At 40.7% G+C, this 23,885-nt stretch overlaps 1 protein-coding gene across 1 annotated transcript in view; it reads right to left on the reverse strand.

Moving 5' to 3' along the window:
- cacna2d2b (calcium channel, voltage-dependent, alpha 2/delta subunit 2b) overlaps positions 1 to 23,885 on the reverse strand; it is a gene marked incomplete at both ends in the record, with an annotated part of 43,825 nt that overhangs the window by 12,635 nt on the left and 7,305 nt on the right. The window contains 18 exons of the mRNA XM_084061841.1: positions 154 to 228; positions 1,159 to 1,233; positions 1,912 to 1,986; positions 4,597 to 4,665; positions 5,238 to 5,327; positions 5,516 to 5,565; positions 7,223 to 7,301; positions 7,815 to 7,925; positions 8,107 to 8,268; positions 8,402 to 8,501; positions 9,246 to 9,296; positions 9,612 to 9,669; positions 9,802 to 9,933; positions 11,452 to 11,587; positions 11,994 to 12,038; positions 18,789 to 18,848; positions 19,686 to 19,802; positions 22,731 to 22,812. Of these exons, the coding sequence (XP_083917967.1) occupies positions 154 to 228; positions 1,159 to 1,233; positions 1,912 to 1,986; positions 4,597 to 4,665; positions 5,238 to 5,327; positions 5,516 to 5,565; positions 7,223 to 7,301; positions 7,815 to 7,925; positions 8,107 to 8,268; positions 8,402 to 8,501; positions 9,246 to 9,296; positions 9,612 to 9,669; positions 9,802 to 9,933; positions 11,452 to 11,587; positions 11,994 to 12,038; positions 18,789 to 18,848; positions 19,686 to 19,802; positions 22,731 to 22,812 (1,567 nt within the window). The remainder of the gene's footprint in view (positions 1 to 153; positions 229 to 1,158; positions 1,234 to 1,911; positions 1,987 to 4,596; positions 4,666 to 5,237; positions 5,328 to 5,515; positions 5,566 to 7,222; positions 7,302 to 7,814; positions 7,926 to 8,106; positions 8,269 to 8,401; positions 8,502 to 9,245; positions 9,297 to 9,611; positions 9,670 to 9,801; positions 9,934 to 11,451; positions 11,588 to 11,993; positions 12,039 to 18,788; positions 18,849 to 19,685; positions 19,803 to 22,730; positions 22,813 to 23,885) is intronic.

Below are 23,885 nucleotides of genomic sequence, written 5' to 3' on the forward strand. Positions count from 1 at the left end.
TAGTGGAGTAAAAGTACAATATTTGCCTCTGAGATGTAGTGGAGTAGAAGTGAAAGTATAAAAAATTGGAAATACTCCAGTAAAGTAAAAATACCTCAAAAGTGTACTTAAGTAAATGTACTTTGTTACTTTCTACCACTGCTAAGCACCTACCTCCTCTTTATTGCTGTCTTCTACCTCTGCATCCAGAAAATCCAATGTTACAGGCTCTGGAAGGTCGAGATCAAGCTGGGGAAAAAAACACATAACATGATGACATATTTATCCACCATGTACAATGTTATATATGGGTCAAAGACGAGACGTGCAAATATTTTCATACCGTTTTATCTTATTTTCAGTGTAAGGCAGGAGGTTTTTGCAACAAACAACAACCCGTAACACATAAAATATGTGCTATTAAAAATTAAATAATGTTTTTCTTTTACTGGCTAGTAACATTTTTGACAGTACAAGCATTGATATATAACCTTGTGATTATGAAAAATGGGCATTATTTTATTTTATTTTATTTAAACACTTTGCGTTACACTGAATGACATTTCATACTTTATAGGGTACATTCATACTGTATGAATGACAATCAAATATAATTATTGGATTTATTCTCAAATATAAATAATACTAGGGCATAGGTGACAGTCCAATGAACAGAAAACCCTTTTTAGGGTATTTTAATTGCCGTTTGAATTTTTTTATACCTTGAAAAACTAAACAAGAGCGGGGTAGAATCATCAGAGTAACATTTTAGACAATTTCTTACTCATCTGGACTTTTTCTTGACCTATGTAATCACTTCTCAGGCCCATATGTACCAATTATATTACGTAACCACTTAAGCCCTATTCTATACTTGATCTACATGCTCACAACACGCCGAGATGCTACGCATTGTGAGTTTGTAGATCAGCTATTTTCAATATGTACCATAATGACATGCCCAAAATACAGTAGGAACACCAGGTTGAATGTCATTAAATATAGATCATACAAAAACTCGTAGAATACGCACATCACTTGGTTCAGGAGCAGTCTTGGAAAGTAACATGAAGAAAAAGAAAAAGAATAAAGCCGCACACTCATCTGCTCCAATGTAATTTATTGACAACATTTCGAGCCAAGGCTCTTCACTTCTCAGATTAAATATAGATCACCCACCTTTGGCAGAAGGTTAGGATGCAGTAGGAGGTATCCATTTGGATCAATGGCAAATATGTATCCATTGGCTCCGAGCTGTATAAGACAGAACGGAACCAGTAAGTAATACAGTGGTAATACACAGTCACAAAGTGCTTGACAAAGGAATCCACAACACAAAGATAAAAACAATGCACCACAATAACAAGAAATAACGACACACATTAAGATTAAGAGTGCTGGGGGTTGAAAGCAGCTTTATAAAGGTGAGTTTTCAGAAGGGATATAAAACGGGGCAGAGACTCAGCAAGCCTTTGGATACTTAACTAGTTGCCTGCCAATAACGCATATATGCGTTCTTTAGAATCCATCACTTGCCTGCCAATAACGCATATATGCGTTTTTAGAAAAATTAAATAAAAAAAAACATGATTTTTCGAAGATCTAGACTCCTATCCACTTCCTTGTTAACTTGAAACTTAAAAATTCTGTATCTCGGCTCCTGAGTACTTTTTTGTTTTTTCAATAAAAAATCTCTGGCAGAAAACTGCAAAAAATCTGAAATAATTCTGGCAGTCAATGATTAAAAGTATCCAAAATATTTTTAAAATGTAAATAATAGTCCATCAAATATTGAACAAATAGGCGGAAATAAAGTATAGAAATAATGACTGTTAATTGTGCATAGTGTCAGTTAGGATTGTTTGAAATGTGTTAGTGGTTCAGAGCTCAAAAAAAGGTTGAGGACCCCAGACATAGCCTATATGTACTCACATTGTACCGTGGGGTCAGTCGCTTTATCTCATCCAGATGCACATCAACTCCCATGACACCTAATATGAGCTGGTTCTGGTGAAACAACATTAATGAATAGTTTGGAAAATAGCACAGAGACTATCATTCAACACAATGACATTTCATTTCAATCCAATTCAATCCATTCGTTACTATAGGACCCTCTACAGTAGCATTAAAGTACTAAAGTACATTATTTTGTAAAGATTGAATATTATCTAATACAACCTTCTAACAAAAAATGTTTGAATGAATATCTTGTAGAAGATGTTGCCCCTGGCCTGCACGCATCTACATACGTATATTTAAGTTGCGTGCTCCGCTCCACCACACACACACACAATAGGTTTGACTGTAAAGCCTAGTTCAGATCAATGATTCATGATGTGATGAAACGGTTTTAGTAGAACATTCCAAGAAAACTCATAGCAATTTGAATTACCCGTTGCAGGTTGGCTGATGATTGAGTCGCGAGGGATTCAACTTCCAATTGCGAGCAACAAGTTGCAATACCTTTCTGGTCACATCAACATGCCATTGTAGCGTATACATCTTTCGCTCTCTCTCTCTCTCTCTCTGTCTCTCGCACGCGCACACGCACACGCGCACACACACACACACACACACACACACACACACACACACACACACACACACACACACACACACACACACACACACACACACACACACACACACACACACACACACACACACACACACACACACACACACACACACACACACACACACACACACACACACACACACACACACACACACACAGTCTAGTGCTGCCTGAGTTCGTCTTTTCTTTTTACCGCACTTACCTGCCTGTGAGAGAGAGAGAGAGATAGTCAGGGGGCCAAAGCTGATATTGACACCTAAGATAACACCTCTGGGTAAAAGCAGACAACCTATCCAGTATTAATCTTTAACCCCTTGTCATGTGTTCTAGCCTGGTTGGCATCTCAGAAAATTATCTTTAGGTCATTTTATCATGATATACTTAAAACTGATAAAGTCTGATTTTTTTTCTTCACAATACTGACATGCTATTTTAAAGGTAATACTATAATGTTGAGCACATTTGCTTATGTACAGTAATTGTACTGCTAATGTGGTAATGTAATGAAAATGCAATTAGCAAAGTTAATATTAGCTGATGCTGCCTAGAGTGATGATGATGAATATTATTTCAAGAGCATGATGCCCTGGTTTGCTGCTTATGATCACACCCATTATACAAGACGGGGTGCTGTATTCGTAGCAGACATGGAACATCTGGCACAGACAGCACCAGAGGTCTACCAGGGCTCCATATATGGTGATTTGTGTAGCCAAGGAGACAAAACACAGCTTCAATTAAGTTCCTTTTGAGCTTCGCCTTGAGCATATCAACAAAACTGGAAAGGTTGCTGGAGGGCTGATAGGCATCACTATATGAGACAGCTAGAAACCGTTGATCCATCACCTACAATGCAACCTTGGCAGAGGATACCAGATCCTTGTTTGGACTGACACATGAGGATGATGAAGACACCCACAAAGACTGTCTTCCATCAAGAAACAAAAGAGATCATACTGATGTCATCCAACTTGTTGACCAGTTCCAGAGATACCACGTCTTCCAACAGGAGAAGAGTGTATGGTCTAGTGTCTCTGACAACTGGGGATGTTGCTTCAGATATACTGATGGACCTTTGAAATACTGAAGATTCTGGCACGCAAATGATCACTGAATTTGTTATAAACCAACTGGTCACAAAGAACACAGACTTCCACGACAGCCTCACCAAGAGGAAACCAAAAACGTTCTCAAGCCTCTACAGTGCAGATGCCAAGCTTGAAAAACTCAAAACCAAGTGTGAGAAGCCAGACAGGGATACAAAAGGAACTGTGTGCAGCACCCCTGTCACTTGCAGCAACCGATGCAATGCTCAGACCTACCAATAAAGCTGAATTAGCTACCATACTACAAGAAGGTTCAAAGGAGACAGAGCTCAGTTCTTCCAATGTGTAAACAAGTGATGCCTTGACTCTGCACATCATGACGGCCCACTATCAAACAAGGGTTTGGAAACAGTCCCTAGTGACCCATCCACAGCTATACCTTCACCAATCAATTGTGGTTGGCACATGGTAGAAGGCAGGTTGGTCCCCCAGCTTTCAACCGAAGAACCTCTACAGGCCAGATGCTTGGAAATGACAGTGTGTGGCTGCAAGGAAAGTGTAAACCAGTGAAGTACCAGGCATTGTCTCTGTCGTAAAAGAGGGATTTACTGCAGTGGAGCATGTGGATGTGCCTGTGCAGCTTGGTGCAACATGTGCTCTGCCTACCGGCCCGGCTTTGACTTGTTCCGCCACTGGGGACGGGGCCCGTCTGCTGTTTATATCCCATATCCCGGAAGGACTGTGACAATACCGGTGCTATGGAAACATCAATCGGTCGCGGCTTGGTGCTTGCGTGTGGACTGTCCAGTTTTATAAGGATGCAGTGTTGGGGATACCCCACAATTTGGGGGATTCTGTTGCAGGTGGTTGCAAGTTCAACTCGGCCAATCATGAATCTTTATTCTGAACTAGGCTAAAGTTATACATGCAATTGACTCATTGCCATGGAAGCCTTTGCATTGGAATATCCATCCAGATATGGTACATTACCTGTCCTGAGTTTAGATCCGCTGTGAGATTAAATACAGGCATAGTTCCAGTCACCACCATCCCAAGACCCTGAGAACAAAAATATACCAACAGAACATGAGACCTACAGTATAGTACATTTCCGCATTCAAGACCAATTAACCAAACAACTATTACTGTAATGCAGGGGTCTTCAATGTTTTTCAGGCCAAGGACCCGTTAGCTCAGAGAGAGATGAAGCAGGGAACCCCACTACATATTGGATTCATGTTAAATGTGTGTTTTTAGACATTTAACGACTTATAAGCCCTCAATACTTTGTAAACCTGACCTTTGGCTCTGTACTTGGTCTGCTCTTTTTTGCCCTGTACACCAAAGCTCTTTGCCGAAAATATTTTTGGCTAATATTCCCCCCAGAATAGGGATGCTAGGGTTCAAGTGGTTAATGGCAATATGCAAATTAAAGTCCCTATCACACAAAGATTAGGCGGCCCCCCTGCAGTATCTCTGAGGACCCCCTAGGGGTCCCGGACCCCCTGTTGAAGACCCCTGTAATGTGTACTGTATAATGCATATTGATTTCATATGTGATGCAATGCAAGTGGAATGTATACATATTGTAACCCATAATGCACAAAACAATGTCAGTATACAAACGTTACCAAGGCATCCTGATAGACATTTGTCCATTGGACCTGCTTGGCAATGCCGCCAGCCAGAACCATGGGGCGACCCAGCACATCAAGGTACTCCTGGCAACACACAGAATACAAAATGGGCCGGAGCTTCAAAACAAACAACTAAAGGCAGCATGGACATTGTGTACACCAAATATGTGGAATTTAGATGTTTGCCAGGAATCAGTCAGTGCCACAAGCACAAGGAACACTAGAGACTGTAGATTGGGATCAGCTGTATGTGAGTCCCTCGACAAACCCACCTGGGTGTTAATCCTTATAGCACAGATGGAGCGAATCTCAAAATAGTAACCTGGCAGGAGAGGGAGAGAAGAGAGAGAGAGAGAGAAAGAGAGAGAGGGAGAGAGAGAGAGATGGTTACTACTACAGTTGTAGGCTTCTTCACTATGCTCACTATAGGATGGTGACATTTCTTTTTTTTTCTTTTAGTAGAGCCTCTGCCCTACTCTTCCCTCCCAACGCTTCCCGCTGAGAGGTGCAACCCCAGGCCGTAGAACTATGTGCAGTGACACGTATCACCCTCCCCGCCCCGGCTTCCCTCTGCCGAACACGGGCCAATTGTGTTAGCATAGACCCTCGACATAGCCGGATGCACCGCGGCGGCTTCGAATCCCCAGACTCCGCTGTGGTGAGCAAGTACTGTAACACTGAGCCACGCGAGCGCCCCGGATGGTGCCATTTCTGTCTACTCGGTCTGTGTCTCAGACGTGGGAGAAGACCTCAAGAGGCGGCTGTTCTTAGCTACAGTGGAGTCAGTACTGCTGTATGAGGCTGAGACATGGACCCTCACAGCACAACAGGAAAGGGCCCTGGATAGAGTCTACACAAGAATGTTACGAATGGCACTAGGTGGGACATGGACGGACCACATCAGAAATGTGGTCCTCTACGGGGACCTACGAAGGCTCACAGACAAAGTCAGAGAGAGAAGGATGAGGCTGGCAGGGCACTGCGTCAGGCACGCGGAACTAGTGGCAAGAAAACTGCGTGGGAGCCAACCCAGGGCAAAGCCAGGAAAGGCAAGAAGCGCACCACGTATGTAGATACACTGCGGCACCACAGCTTAGCTAAGGCCTAGCTCAAGACCCGGATGCTAGATAGGAGAGTGTGGAGGGCAGTGATTCAGGAGTCCCGAGTTGGTGTTGGCTAGACCGCAATCTCGCATCGCATCGGTCTGTGTCTCAGAGGTGGGATGTGGATAGCTCCAAAACTAGATTTCAAACTTCTTCTTTTTTTCAAGAACCGTGGCTACAACAGTATTTAAGAGTACCAATATTCCAGGAAAAGAAAGTCTGTGGTTTCCATTAGCTTGAAATACCCACCAATTCTGTAAATGTTTCAAGCCATCCACAGCCCGCCTCTGACCAAGCATTAGTGAGGGCCGATATACTGTATGTAGATGGACAAGGTTGAAAAAAGTAGAGTAACAGCAATGAGAGGCTATCACTGATAGCCTATATCAGTGATCTGAGAATACATTTAGATGCAGCCGCCAGCCAGTAAGAAGATACATAATTTAGACATACTGTACAGAAGCCTACAGTAGCTTTCAGTATAGCTTTTGGGAAACGGGGGTATAATTGTTTTGTGAAGCTACCTCATGACATCACATATAGGGTATTAATAGCAGTACCAACATTAGAAGTACCACACTTGTACACAACTGCCTAAATTATGAGAGACCAAGGTTTTTGTTTATTAAGCTTCATATAATTATTTTGCCTAGAACTACTCCGTTTATATTATAATTCAATATAATGTAATATTATGACATTATTATATGAAATTATCTTCAGAGTGAAATTCAGTGATGAGCCTGTTTAATAAAACAACAATATTTAAGGTGGGCCATTGTTAGCCTGGTTCCAGATGAATCTGCCATTGCGGAAAAGATAGAGACAGATTCATTTTAAAATAATATAGAACAACTTCACCTTGTTTCAGTTTACCTTTATTGGTGCATGCTATCCACTGCAAAGGGGTGACATCATAGTTGTGTTGACCCACAGAAAAGGTAAATACTCTGACCTGAGGAGAAAATGTTCAAATAATCGATCATTACTTATATCTAAAAATCCAAACCTTTGTCATAGACTTCAACAGTAAGTGGGCTATTAAGGGCCGTGTCCATAGAGAACGCCTTTTGAGATGAGGAGCACGTTGGACATCATGTATATCGGCCGCACGCACACAGTGTGAAATCTATCAACCATTGAGGTCTCACTGCTCAAACGTCCAGTCATCTGTGTTATTAGCACAAATATCTTAGCTGAAACAATGTAAACATGGACTTCTCGTGGTTGTAGTAATGATTCAATGTTGGGTGGTAAATTATCTGATTGTCACATACACATCAGGAGGATGAAATGACCGGTGCTCCTTTCTAAAATTTGAAGAACTGTTTCCAACTTGAAGCGCCCAGGGCGTGGTGCCAAAAAAACGCCAGACGTCGGAAGCGCTGAAGCGTGATGGTCAGTGCTGGGAAGAGGAGCGCAGCAGTGCATCTTTACCATAGAAATACATGCAGGAATGGAAACCTACCGTTTTGTTGGGCCAGTTGTATTGCACGAATATATCCTGCGCTCTGTCTTCCCCTCCATCAGTAAACAGCATGATTATTTTATTGCAGTTAGCCCGTGGGACATTTGTTTTCTAAAAACAAAAACAAAAAACCTTCGGTACAGAAACAAGATACAACATTGTACAACTGAAGAGGGCTTGTTACTGTATGTAATGGCAATTGAGTTGGTAATTGGTCAGTAAATAAACTGTGAAGAGCAGCCTGGCTATATTGACATAATTGACAGTGGGTGTAAATCAATGTGTCCTTTACGTTTAACAGCTGGTGGAAGGCAAAGTGGAAGCCAGACTTATAGTCAGTGGTGCCTTTAGCTTGCATTTGCTGCACTGCATCTTTGAAGATCTTTTTGTTGCGCACATTGGCCTGGACCAGGTGTCTGAAGCAAGGAACAACAGCCTCTGCCTTCTCATTAAACTGAAACAGAAGATGAGACAAAGGTGGAACTGCAGTTATAAAAAACAAGCATACAAGAACAACGACAAAACGAACAAGACAAGAATGAATGATGGCAGCGATAGAATAATTAATATATGGAGTAGATACTGACCCTAGCCACATTGACATAGTCATCATCAGACAATGTATCCAACATCTCCATCACTGATGCCTTGATCAGCTTCAGAGTAAGCCCACTAACGCTGCCACTCCTGAGGGGCATCACATTTCAGCATCAGCATCGACACACTCAGATGAATCATGCACACAAAGTCAATGTGATATTACATACATCAGCAAATGGAAGTACTGTATGAACCCAGTAAGCGGCGACATCTGATGCTGAGGTTTTCTGGCCCGCTTGTTATCCAACGTATGTGTTAAAGGGATAGTTCACCCCAAAAGTGACTTTTTTCAATCGATAAGTCACCCCAGACTTGAATTCATGGATATTTTTTAGTTTTTGTTGCATTCCTAAGCTAATAATTTTTTATTTTATATTGTCCTTTGTGTCTCCTACCGGGACCGCTGCCAACCGGTCCGCTGGTCATCAAATTATTGGCTTAGGAATGGGCCAAAAACAAAAAAATATCCATGAATTCAAGTCTCAATGGGGTGACTAATCGATAGAAAAAAAGTTTTTTTTATCCCTTTAACCATTGAGTAATAATAAGGTTAAGTGATGATCTACTATAAGAATATAAATTAAGTAACTTAAATTACATTGCTATGAAGGTTTCTTTAGATAATGAATAAGTGCAGTAAGTTTCCCCTTGTGTTACATTTGCATATTATTGTTTTATACAAAGTGAGCCAGAAATATCAGTTTAGCTGGATTTCATATACTTCCCTTTGCTGATGTACATAGTAGTATATATACTGTACATTCAGTATATACACAAGTCACTACTCCCAAATCAGTTATCAGCCAATACGTTTGAACATGTATCACTTACACATCCACAAGAATAACCATGTCTTTGGGGGATGAGGCACCCTGAATATACCTGTAACACAGAAAATTGACCATTCAACATTTACATCCTACATCAGTGGTTTTCAAAGTGGGGTCCTGGGACCCCATGGGGTCCTTGAGGGGGTTCCAGGGAGTCCCCAGCTAAATGATTGATATTTAAGAACCAAATGGACTCTAACCAGTCTGTCACTTTGAGAGCGTAAAAATGGAACCAAAACTTAGGGTTCTGTTTAGTTCCATTTGTTGCCAAACTGGGGGTCCTTGAAATTAAAAGGTTTGTGAACCAGTGTTCACAATAATTACACAGCACCTGATCAAAATCTGGAATGAGCATTAGATACCGTACCAGGGCCTTCTCCTAACGTCATAGAGGTCGATTTTATCAGGGGCTCTCCAAGGCGTGGCTGCAGAAATAACGGAAGTTTCTTTCAAGTATGTTCATTTAGTTATCAATTCAGTGTGCTCCAAATCAAGTACACATTTTCACATCATTTGCAGGTGAATGCTAAAGATATGTCTAGCTTAGTGCTCTATACCTGGGTAGTAGCGTGTGACACCTGTAGCACTCCCAAAGGCTTGCCATAGAAGAGATGGATCATCCCGGCTATTCTCCATGAACACCTTCTCCAGTGCCTGAGTCCAGTTCAACTCATTCAGAATGACTGGAGCTGATAGGAGGAATGGCAGGTTTAATTGATTGATTGCATATTTTATTAACGAGATGGTTGACAATACAGGTAGTACAGTCAAAGGCTATGCTAAAAAGGATAACACACCATTGTTGTCCATTGTACTCAATTCATCAGTAATACATACAATGCATTAAATACAATACAATACAATACAAATACAATACAAAATATATTGGGATAAAACTTGGTAGCATCATTAGGTATGGGCAGAGATTAGAAGAGAGAGTAACGTCACGTTTTGATTGATGGGCTATAGTTCCAAACATTGGAACTATCTCATTGAGATAGACAGAGCACGTCCGCATTCCATTCTTACAATGGGAGTCAACGCTAGTGTCGTAACTCTCTTATACGGCTCTGGGTATGGGGGGGTGGGGGGGAGTTTATCTCAACATAAGCTGTGTTTTCACTACAGTGCCAGAATTTTTCCAGCAAAAACATGTACATACAGTAACTTGCTGGAATGGCACTTCATTTGTTTATTTTATAACGGTAGTACTTTATGCTCGCGTGAGAGGTGACCGTAAGCCTGCGAGCTTGTAACTTTAATCCATCGAAAGAACAGAGGATAAGCGAGCGTTTTTCTCATTCTTTTTTTTTCTCTCTCTCTCTATCATTCATTATCACGAGGTTAACAGATGGCAGTTGGCAGATCTGTTTCTAGCTTAAAATCTCAAGACATATCTTGAATGTCAACATCGATCGTTTGTTTTTTAAGCGACCACTTATTAAATCCTATTAAAAACAGCTGCTTGCTGCCTGCAGTCAGGCCAGGCGCCAGGATGAAATGACTGAGGGGGCAGTTGAAAATTGTGGGGGGGCACACCAGTCGCGCAGCATGCACGCGCGCAAAATTTTGCGGTTAATTGCGCGGATTGTGGTCGTTTTTGGGTGTTTTTTTTTACTTTATTTCGGGTTTAGGGTTAGGTTAGGCTTATGTTATTTAATTCTTATTTTTGCCTGATTTTACCGATTTTTATCAAAAAATTAATTATAAAAAAATAAATTTTCATTTTTTTTTCTCCCCAAAATAAACTAAGGGGGCACAATTTGAAACTGAGGGGGCCCCCCCGTGGCGCCGGGCCTGCCTGCAGTGTGTTGCGACTTGCGAGCACTGAGCAGTGTACCTGTCTCCTCTCTCTTTTCTCTCTCTGAGAGACACCCTCTCCCTATAACGGAGCTCATTTTACTTACATCGTGTAGTTGGACAAGCCATCCCCATGCATCATATGTATTCTCAGAGTTATGTCAACATTGCTTTGAAGCATTTTGTCACTGAACAGTTTTGGTAACAGGTACAGTACGTAAAGGCAGCCTGTCACACGCTCACTCTCTTGTTGAAACTAATGCTCGCTCGACCACGATGACCGCCAGAACGCTCTCTCACTCGACGCTCTCTCTTTCTCTTTGTCAACATCATCACGCTATCCCAGTACTTTGATTTCATATTCAAGCAGCATTTGAAAATGCCCCCCCAACACCTTAGCCTCTTACCTCCTTTATAAATGTCTGTGGGGATCTGAACCGCCGTGTGAGAGTAGTTGACATTGTTCTTGAAGTTGGCATCGTACACAAACTCCAGCTTCATGTGGGAAGGATTTTCCATGTCTCCGTCTCCATCCATGGAATACTATGAGCATGCATAGACGTAGAGACATCCGTTGTTTGTTTAGTCACAGCATTATTACCACAATTAACACATTAATACAGAATTATAACTGCACTTGTCCGGGAACCTATAATGTTACCTTCAACATTGGTAAAGGTGCATTTATATGACGTGTTCACCCATTCACACATACATTCATACACCGACGGCGGAGGAAACCATGCAAGGCACCAACCAGCTCATCGGGAGCAAATTAGGGGTTCAGTGTCTTGCTCAAGGACACTTCGACACTAACTCAGGGGGAGCCCGGGATTGAACTGGAAACCTTCCGTTTCCCAAGCGGCCGCTCTATACCTCCTGAGCCACTGCCACATTAATTCATTGACATAACTTGAAGAAGAAGAATACATGTTTGTGCCCTACTCACATAATCCAGCTCTGCTTTTGAATCATAATATGCCATATCCAACTCCTGAAAAAGAAGGAAAAGATAAAATAAAAACAATTGGTAACACTTGCTACAGATGCATCCCTATGTCTATGATGCATTATAAACATACTTATAATGTAATATAATCTGCTTATAACACTGTATGATTATAGTTATAAGAACTCATAATGCTTTATAACAATAATCATAACACATTATAAAGCATTCTCTAATGACTTTTAAGGTCAACTATTATAATTGTCTCTTTCTTCTTTTAAAGCAACAAATGACCACTTATAGTGACTTATAGTGACAGTATAATGCCTTTTAACAGTGACTACAATGCATCATAATAGTGATTATGAAGCATTATAACATGATTATAATGTCTTACAACTATGAGAATTAACATGGATTGCATAGAAAGTGTCATTATAACATGGTTTATAATGTATTATGATTACATTATGAGTACTTATGAGTGCTCATACAGTAACTGTAATTATACAGTATTATATGCAGATCACAATGCATTTATACCTGACCTTATAAGTCATTATAGAATGCTTCATAATGTGTTATGAATATTGTTATAAAACATTATGAGCATTCATGAGTTCTTATAACTATAATTATGCAGTGTTATAAGCAGATTATAATGCATTATAAGTATGTTTATAATGCATTACATTTTATATAGCAACTGTTACCAAAAAGTTAAAATAAGTAAATAAATACATGTGTATTAGATGTATGACACAGTATATTTGAGCAAAACTGTTTACATGGATGATAAGGCTGATCGTATGATTTACATTTCTATGTACGATTCTAAACCTTCACAAAGTCTGTGTGTGTGCTACTTTCACTTTCATCTTTCTTGCACATGAAAACAGTCAATAGCAGATCTACACACTCACAGATGTGACGTGTTATGAGCTTGTAGCTGGGCTATTTTTCACCACATGACACAAAGTATAAAATAGGGCTTAACCCATTAGAACCGGGAGAGCATGTGTCATTTTAGATTTTAGCGTTGGCTATTCAAAAATAGCAGATATACAAGCTCACAGCGCGTCACTTCGTGCCACGCTGCGAGCTTGTACATCTACTGATTTAGAACGCATCTGTAGAGTCGGCCTCAGGTCTTAATGGGTTAAGTGGTTATAAAACCTTTTTCAGTGAAGTGGAACTCAGATGACTTTGACTATGTGAGCCCTCATCGATCAGATACGCTTCAAAGTCAGACAGCAGTGGCTCAACTTCAGACTTTATTAATTCCACTAAAAGGGCAATTGGTTTTGAGCAGCTTGAACACAAAGGAACACAGTAGAGATGTGTACCGATACCAGTTTTTCCTTCCCGATATACCGATTCCGATACCCAGTGTTGCAATGCTGAATTGGAACATGGTTGCACTCTATTTTAATGACGTGACGCGCACGTCGCTTAACACCTACACTACAGGTCACACAATGGATAATTGATATGCATCTAGGCTCATTCCTATCTTAATTCGCCTGGTGTGAGTCTGGAGCCTTTGTAAACTTTATTGAGGTGTGAATTTAAAGTTGTTTTAAATGTATGCATGTGCCTGCGCATGCTCCTGGTCAAATAGGTTCCTGCACGGCGTGCAAGGGCGTCCCATGAGCAATGCAACCCTGCCGATACCCATAACTTGCGTATCTGTCGGTACCGAGTGCCGTTCCGATACCAGTGTGTAATTAAAAAATTATCTAGGACAGTGGTTCTCCAGGGACCCTCAGTGTTCCTTGAGGGGGTTCCAAATGGACCCATACAGGGTCTGTAACTCTGAAAGTGAACAAATGGAACCAAATGGACCCGGATCCATTTGTACACTCTCAGAGTTATGGGGGTCCTTGATATTAAATGATTTGAGAACCACGGATCTAGGAAATTCAGATCAAAATTCCATGAATAATTGTGCAGCAACAAGTTAGTAAACTAATAATGTAAATAGTACAGTAAGAGTATAAAACGGTGTTCACTCTCCATTCCGACATCTCACCACTCCGACTAGTGGCTTCCGCGTGCGGTTAGGGTTAGGGTTAGGGTTAGGTATATGGTTCGTCAACGTCGGAAAGGCGACATGTCGGAAAGGAGAAATGCACCCGTATAAAACAGTCATGCAACATCAACTGAAACATTCAAAAATATGACTGTAAATTAAATATCATGTGATAAACGACGTGGTATCGGAATGGCATAGACTGGCATACTGGCCGATACCGACACCATCATTTTAGGCAGTATCTGCAGCTTTTCAGTTAGCTGGTATCGGTATCGGAACAACTCTAGAACACAGTAACATACAACGGGGTCATCATCTCTATGTTCCCCGTGTTCTATGTTCCTCATACAAACAAATATTCCAAGGAGCTACATGTGGAATAAAATTAACAGTAACAAGGTACAGTATGAAGGTAAAAATAAGGTTAGAAGAAAGAAAGAAAGAAAGAAAGAAAGAAAGAAAGAAAGAAAGAAAGAAAGAAAAAAAGAAATAACATACGGAGTATTTAGAAGTATATTGTTGAGGGGATGCACAGATTTCTACTGGGAGGCTGTGAAACCAGCAGATAAAAGAAAAGTTCATAAAACATAAGAAAGAAATATAAAAAACATAAAAAATAAATTCCGTAGAAGGTGAATTCTCTGTCGCCCCTGCTTCACAATAGCATCAGTGTTCACACTGAATGTAACATGGTCAACAAAAATATTACCCAAGTATTTGTATAATGAGAACATTTTCACACTCATTGTGTATGATGCACTCTTTGGCTGCATCTGTTACGTCTAAATGCATAAGTTCCTTGGTTTAGACACGTTGAAGTCCTAGAAGGAAACCCCAGGAAAATAAAGTCAGAGAGAGTGTTCCTGTGGCCTGAACCTCAAAGAACAGACAGCAATGCTGTGTCATCAGAGAATTTGACCAGATAGCTGTTCTCTTGAGAGCTCAGTGTACAGTACATAATGAAAAGGACAAAATGACGGACACTTGTGGCGAGCCTGGCTGGGCTGTGTGTGGACATACAGTAGCTACAGAGTCTGAGAAACAGCCATTTACAGACTCTCTGCTCACTTCTGCCAGTCAAGAAAGTCACACATCCACATTACAAGCTGGTGAGGCAAATTGAATAACATCCTCTCTAAAGGTGTGGCTGCATTGTGTTGAATGCCTTTGATAAGTATGCAAACAAAAGTGTTTTTATAGGTGACTAAGTATGCAAACTTTTCAGCCCCTACACCTATATCTCTGCTTAGTAAACACATTGTAGTGGATCAAGTTTTCCAACCACAGTTAACAGAACAGTTTTTCTCAAAGTTTTCAATTATTTATGATGTTTGGGGTGACCCGTCTAAAATCATTAAGTTGCTTATGGTGTTCTTCTTGGTGATTTGATTACAGTTAAGTGGCATCTGTCTGGAAACTATGGTGAAAGACACTGCTGGTGATGGTCAGGAGGTAGAACGACCAGACGGTTCCTGGTTCAGCTCCTCTTGTTAAAATGTGTTGAGCAAGACACTGAACCGCAGCAAGAATCACTATACTATACCGGTAACCATTCACCGTTGGTAGGGGTATAGAAATTACGATTTAAAACTACTATAACATCTTTGTTTTGATCTTTTTTTAGCACGTGCTGTGGTCTTATTTAGACGATCTGGTTGAGTTTGCAAATGCAGAGCACAAACACAGGGCGCAAATCTCCACATTTATAGTTAGACGGTGCTTATCTAGGCGCTGAAGGTCGGTGCATGGTGCAAAGGGGTTATATTTAGACTCTGAATTAGTCATGGGTGTATGAAAAATGATTGATGTCTTTGAGGTAGGCTAATATATCACTTGTCACTTAAAGTGTAAACATGAATGTGTTGAAAATGGATTTTGATTGCAATCTGTGTGCGCACAGGACAGGTGCATCTTAATCCCAACTAGAAAAAGTGCTCCTCAAAACACAGGTCTCCGTCAGGTCAGGTAGGTTATTGTGGGCCACTGGGCCAGCAATGTTGGGAATGCGCCAATCCGGATGGAATATGAAAAATCGGACGGTGACGTCTTGATCACTTGACTATAAAGATAATGCGTACCGATTTGCGTGATGTTTGGACAAACTTTGTAGGAGTAATATAAAAATAAATTGTTTAGCAAAAATTGGCCTCCTGGTGGCGCTATAGTAGGGCCATGTTGAAAGGGCCTTCATGATTTGCAGCATTTTATTCAAAACAGGCCACTTCTGCAAACTTTAGATCAATCTTAGCCAATCAGGATGGAATAAGAAGAATCAAATAGATTCGTCTTGATCACATGACTATAGAGATCATGTGTACCGATTTGCGTGAAATTTGGATCAAATCTGAAGGAGTAATATCAAAAAATGTGTTTTACACAAGTCGGCCTACTGGTGGCGCTATAAAAGGTAGATGTGAAAAATACAGGGCAAAGGTTTGTCCTGGAAGTGCGCATACAAAGTTTTACACAGATCGGTACAGTTATAGGTAGAAACACAAATCGGCCTGTTATAGCACCACCATGAGGCTGATTTGAAAAATGTCAAGTGGTATTTCTTTCTCGGCATAGTGGGAATGTGTGTGTAACATTTCACGAAAATCGCACGCTGTGTTCATGATTTGAGGCATTTTATTCAAAATGGAGCAGTCCTGCAAACTTTGGAACCCAATCTTAGCCACTTAGGATGGCATATGAAAAATCTGAAAGACCTATTTTGTTTATTGACTATAGAGATACTGTGTGCAGATTCGCGTGATGTGGTTTAGACAAAATCTGTAGGAGTATTGTCATAAAATGTGTTTTGAAGAAATCGGCCTCCTGGTGGCGCTATAACAGGCCCATGTGAAACATTTGGGGCAGAGGTTCTGCTCTGGCATTCAGGGAGTGAGCGTGCACAGTTTGGCTGCGATCCAACCAACGGTGCCAGAGATTAGCTGTTCACAGACGGAAACACACACACACACACAAACACAAACACACACACATGGACGGACGGACGGACAGGGAGCAAAACATAGTCTCGGCCATGTCTTTCAGCCTGGCGGAGAAAATAATGTGCTATCTAAATAGTAGGGAAATATCTGTGCTGTCACTGCGCCGGTAGTTCCAGACCAACTAAAAGCTGGTATTAGCGCGAAGTGCACAGTCTGTGCGTAAGATAGTAGTGCGCATTGTTTGCCCATGGGTGCTAAATAGTCACAAGATCCTTTGTTGTTTAAACAACGTGGAAGCGGGGGATAAAAATGACATGTGATGTGCGTTAGTTGGAGGATAGCAATGATAATTGGAAGATAGGGCCCTCTGAAGGGCTAAACATAAAAACTATTATTATTATTATAGGGGAATGTGCTGGTTTGTGCACAGAGAGCAAAACAGCAGTGAATATCCCCGGGGAGAGATGGAGTCGTGCGGGGGGGTGGTGGGGCTGATGACACCACAGTGCTGCTTCACTAGACTAATGAGCCAGACCAAGTGGAAAAGCGGAATGCCAATGTGTGTAGGACTCAAACACCGCTGACCCCGGTCGTCTTTTTCAGCCAGGCCAGCAGCTCTACACAGTACCAGCTCCTCCTGCAGCCTGGCATATGTCTGTCACTACACAATACAATTCCCCCATGTTAAAGGGATAGTTCACCCAAAAAAATAGACTTGAATTCATGGATATTTTTTTTTGTTTTTGTCGCATTCTTAAGCCAATAATTTGATGACCAGCGGACCGGTAGGCACTGCAGCGGTTCCGGTAGGAGACACAAAGGAGACTCTTTTTGTCACCTACCGGAACCCCCTGTCCGTCATCAAATTATTGGCTTAGGAATGCGACAAAAACAAAAAAATATCCATGAATTCAAGTCTCCATGGGGTGACTAATCGATAGAAGAAAAGTAATTTTGGGGGTGAACTATCCCTTTAAGCCTGATGTATGATGGTGTCCCATGCCAAAAATAGCAGATCTACAAGCTCAAAAAGTGTTGCGTCGCGTAAATAAGGCATTCATTTACGCCGGTACACTTGGTGAAATGTTATCTGGGTTCATCTATGACTGCAGTGTGTTTAATATTCCAGGGAGAACACCATATTGTACTGCATGCATTGCATACAATACAATGTTCATCTTACTGTATATCCAGTGGTGGAAGAAGTACGCACATTTTGTACTTAAATAGAAGTACCAATACCGCAATGTGGAAATACTCTGTTACAAATAAAAGTCTGGTATTCAAAATGTACTCGAGTAAAAGTATTCGCATTAAAATATATTTAAGTATTGAAAGTAAAAGTACTCATTTTGCAGAATGTCCCATTTCACAGGGTTCCAAATGAATAAAAATGCTTTGAAAATAGCAGATCTACAAGCTCACAACGTGTCGCAAAGCAACGTGTTATGCATACTTACGCTATTTGAAAATAGCCGATCTGTTATTTTCAAATAGCGTAAGTATGCATAGGGCTGAAGTGGTTAATACATGTTTTGTAATAACAATCAAAATCTACAAAGTAACTAGTAACTAAAGTTGTTAAATAATTGTAGTGGAGTAAAAGTACACTATTTGTCGCTGAGATGTAGTGGAGTAGAAGTAAAAGTATTGAAAATTGGAAATACTCCATTAAAGTAAAAGTACCTCAAAATTGTACATAAGTACAGTACTTGAGTAAATGTTACTTTCCACCACTGCTTATATCCATCAACTGGACAGCCTACTCACCAATCATTTTCACTTAGCATGCTAATGTTATTATATGTTTTAAGTTTTACACTTTACCTTGATTCCATCCTGCCATAGATGTTCTCGCTGTAGACGCTCGGCCTCATTGGCTAACTTCTACATGTTAAATGGAAGAAAAGAGAAATTAAACATCTCATCACTAATCTCATAAGGAAAAGTGTCAGGGACGTGCACAGATAGACTCTAGGTGTTGCTTGAGCACCTGCCCTTTGCCCTCTTGACCAGAAGTGCCCTTTTTTCAGTTTACAGCAGGGGTCTTCAACAGGGGGTCCGGGACCCCTAGGGGGTCCTCAGAGTTACTACAGGGGGTCCGCCAAATCTTTGTGTGATATGATTTTTCTTTTTACCATAACCACTCGAAACCTAGCATCCCTTTTCTGAGGAGAACTTTAGCCAAAAATAGCAGATCTACAAGCCCACAACGCCTCGCACTGCGAGGCGTTGTGGGCTTGTAGATCGGCTATTTTTGGCAAAGAGTTATGTAGAGGGAAAAAAGAGCAGACCAAGTAAACAAAAAAAAGTATAATTTACTTGAGCACCTGCCCCTCAAAATGCCTGTGCACGCCACTGGTGTCATGGACATGGATACCAAATTAAGTTACTGATATTTTCCTGTGAATGTCTAAACCTTCTAATGTTCAATGAACATAAATATCTGTACATAATAATGTAAACACATTTAATGGATACAGCCAATGTTGTGTAGTGTAAAATGATGACATTCAAAGGAATTACAATAACAGTAAACTATAGTCTAATTATTGACTTCAAGCTGTATCATGAAGTCATTCTGGGGAATAATATTACTCACAAAATCAAAGCAGAAGTAAGGAGTCCTTATAATAATGACATTGCTAATGGATGTTTTATGGAAAAGGGAACTAAGCTAAAATATGAGTTGCCAATGGATTAATTTAGAAGAGGAAAACTTACATCGAGGGCTTTGCGCTTCTTAGCTAGAAGTCTCTCTATATCGGAGGCCACCTTCTCCACAATCTCCCGGGGTTGATTCCTCACCACGCTGAACTGTCGTCTTTTTTCATTGTATATCTGTAGATTGTTAGATGAAGAATATTATGAGTGAAATAAGCAGCAGCAGTAGGCTATATTGTAAAGTATCGTTTTCTATATTCTCCTGTGCTGCTGTCCATATGATAAGGTTGTCTAATAATTTAAGATCTTGCTTAGAAAGCAAAAACATTGCTGATTGTGTAATCGCCCATCGATTTTGTAAGCAATGACAAAAGAACGTCTAAAAATGTATGTATAGGGATTTGTTCAATCCTTACCCACAACATCAAACATCTACTTCCATAATCACTAAAGCATCACATCTGAGGTATTACATTTTTTTCCAAACAAAACTAAAGATTATTTCTAAGTGTAGCAGATACCCCTTAGTTTAATGTAATAGTGATTGATGTTTTACAGGGGTCAAAATACCACTTTCACAATTCAGTAATCTGTCAGAGCAGTTGGTGGACAAGCCAAAGAAAGCCACATAGAAAAACACTGCAAATGGGCCAGTTGGTGTATCAGTAATAATGCCTTCCCAGAGAATAAAGCAGCCGCAGCCCTAAAAGCTGCATGTGAAGAACTAAAGTATATTATAGTTAATTTAGACAGTTTTACATGCTTTCCAAATACATAGTTGATTTAGCACAGAGACGAGGTCCTACTGCAAAACAGATCACAAACACACCGTCCCAAAACAGCGAAAATCCTCAGCGTTCCATTCAGTTACATGTATACACTCTCCAGGCCTTGTAGACCAACAATCCACTAATGATGAATAGATAAACTAGAAAAAGTGCTCCTCGGAGCACAGGTCTCCGCCAGGTCAGGTACGTTATTCTGGCCTCCTGGTGGCGCTATAATAGGCCAATGCGAAAAGGGTGCCATTTATTCTTAGGTCTTTCACGGCAATCAGACACTGCATTCATGATTTCAGGCATTTTGTTCCAAAAATGTGTTTTGCTGAATTAGACCTGCTGGTGGCGCTATAACAGGCCAATGTGAAAAGGGTGGCATTTCTTCCTCTGCCTAGTGGGAATGTGCGTGTGAAATTTCACGGAAATCGCAAGCTGCATGCACAGTTTGAGGCTTTTTGTTCAAAACGGACCAATCCTGCAAACTTTGGAAGCCAACCATAGGCAATGAGGATGGAATATGGAAAATCGGACAGATCCGTGTTGATCACATGACTATAGAGATACTGTGTACCGATTTGCATGACGTTTGGATAAAATCTGTAGGAGTAATGTAAAAAAAAATGGGTTTTGCACAAATCGGTGTGTCACTTCAAAAGATCATTTAGATCTTTTGAAGTGAGGTAAGACAGGATTAATCAGGAACAGTACTGGCGGAGACCTGTGCTCCGAGGAGCACATTTTCTAGTTGGTAAATTAGATTCATTCTCCATATGAGAAGCTGTGGCCTACTGTTGTCCATTGTACACACAATACACACTTCGACTCAGGTGGCCCCTTAGAGTACCATTTTTACAATAACCGACTTCAATGAACACTGAGCCTTTGATTGTGCAGGCTGAGTCTACAGCATGGGAGGACTACAGCAGCATCTCTCCACCAGATCAAGCCCATTTCAGACACAGGCGGTACAATCCCTGTTGTATGATAATCTAACTCCAAAGAGTGTACAAATGGACAATTTTGGTTGTACACTTTGGGTTGTACAATCTTCAGAGTTAAATGAACACTAAGGATTTGACAGTGCAGGCATGCAGGGATTATTGGTAAATGAATGAAAAAGCAAGTCTCAAATCTAGGGTTTTACTGCCGGCTGCCAGGCCATCTGCTCCACTGTGCCACACAGAGTGGGCACGTGCCGAGACCACCAGCCACACCACGCCCACACACATCTAAACCCAACGCAACACAAAGACGCCCCCTACAGCTCATTTCAAGTTTGGACATCAGGACGCTTGTTCACACAACCTCGTATTGTGAAAAGATTACCCTTAATAAGACAGAATAGTGAAAAACATGAATTCTGGTAGATACAATTCATATTATGACATATATTTTCATATTATTTATTTTACATCTAAACGAGATGTTTGTGATAGTTACATGGCACAATCATGAAGTGTATGTGTGTGTGTGTGTGTGTGTGTGTGTGTGTGTGTGTGTGTGTGTGTGTGTGTGTGTGTGTGTGTGTGTGTGTGTGTGTGTGTGTGTGTGTGTGTGTGTGTGTGTGTGTGCGTGTGCGTGCACCTTTATTTTTGAAACATTTTATCAACTTTTGGAACACTGTTGTTGCATTACTGCTGCATCAGACAAGATTTTGTATGAAATAAACAACTTGTATCTATGAATGGGTTATGTATCTGCTATGAAACAATTACTGTTATTGACTGGATTTCATTTAAATTGTTATCAGCTCCACACCAAATACCATTAATAGAAATCAATTCTTCATCTGTACAAAGACCATTCTGCAAGAGGGCACGAGACAATTACAGCAAACTGATTAGAGTTGGTCAATATAGAAGCTATTAAAGAGGATTCATGCTGATCAAAGGGAAATAACATTATTAATGCATTTATTCTCCATGGCCCTGCAATGAGAACAATCAGATTAACCCATTCAAACCGGGAAAGCATCTCTGTGTCATTTGAGATTTTTGCGTTGGCCATTCAAAAATAGCAGATCTACAAGCTCTCACAGCTCACTGCGAGCTTGTACAGCTGCTACTTTTGAGCATTTTTTGAAAAATCTTGAAAGTGTGAGAACTACTGATTTAGAGGGCATTTGTAGAATCGGCCTCAGGTCTTAATGGGTTAAGGAAAAAACAACAACATAAAAGCGGAAGGAAGAGGAAGACTGCAGTTAATTTGATTTTCACACCAACCTTTTCTGTTTAAGGTATGTCTTAGTGTGACTTGTTGAAGCAGAACAATAACAAACATGACATATCCTGTAATAATAGGCATAAACAGAGTGCAACAGACTCACCCCCTTCAGCTGCTGGGCTCCACTGATGTGTTGAAAGACTCTGTCAATCTCCTGCTCAATACGCCTGGCCCAGTGCATTATCCTGTGGATGCACATTAGAGAAGCATACTCAGACAACAGTGTGGATTTAACCACTTAAACCCTATATGCTTCATTGACCGGTGTCCCCCAGGGGTCTGTATTTGGTCTCCCCTGCCCCTTTCTTACCTCCTACTGATAGTGCTACTTCCAAACAACACTGAAAATCACAATGTAGAGTCAATGCACATCGTTAGTGTTCGCGAGAACTGAGCCTGTGGTGCGTTGTCAGTTGATTAGTCAGCCTAGAAGCAATGATGCTCTAATGAGCACATAGTGTATGCACCTCCTTATCATGACTTTTAAATTGAATTTAAACAATAATGGAACAATTACTGTGAGCACCAAGCTGGGTTGATCTATCTGTTAAACAACTGCATCGGAGAAAGAAACATGTCATTTAGATCAGATTAGGTTTGATTAAATACTTTTCCTCTGGTCATTACATAAAAGACAATAAATACATCTAAATAAATAAGTCTCGCTAGACGAGATTGAAATCTCGAAATTGAAATCTCGTCTAGCGAGACTTCCGGTGGGGCGCCTTGAAGACAATCACGTTTCATAGTGTTCTGTCACTATGAACGTCAGATCTCACCAAAAAAACAACAAGAAAAAGCTATTAAAATAAGCGATCTAGCGGCAAGGCCCATAGGCGCGTGTTTTTAGCTGTGGCTAAATGCACTACAAGCTCTCAAAGCGTCACGATGCGATGCATGGAACATTCTGCACAATGAGTCATTTTACTTTTGGTACTTTAAGTATATTTTGATGCCAATACTTTTGTAGTTTTACTCAAGTAATTTTTGATTACCGGACTTTTACTTGTAACAGAGTATTTCTACACTGCAGTATTGATTTTTACTTAAGTAAAAAAAATGTACTTTTTCCACCACTGGCTACAAGGACAGCTGCCAACGTTGCTTGGGAAAAACCCTAGTGGTGGATATACAGTACTTAACAGGCACCATAAGCAAAACCTGACATTCAATCTTTGTGACTAGAGGCAATGTCACACAATCAATACTGTCACTGACACCATAACAAATGAAGAGAAACAAGTATTCACTGGCTTGA

The sequence above is a fragment of the Gymnoscopelus microlampas genome (assembly GCF_963454915.1).
Source record: "Gymnoscopelus microlampas genome assembly, chromosome: 7".
NCBI classification, from domain to species: Eukaryota; Metazoa; Chordata; class Actinopteri; order Myctophiformes; family Myctophidae; genus Gymnoscopelus; species Gymnoscopelus microlampas.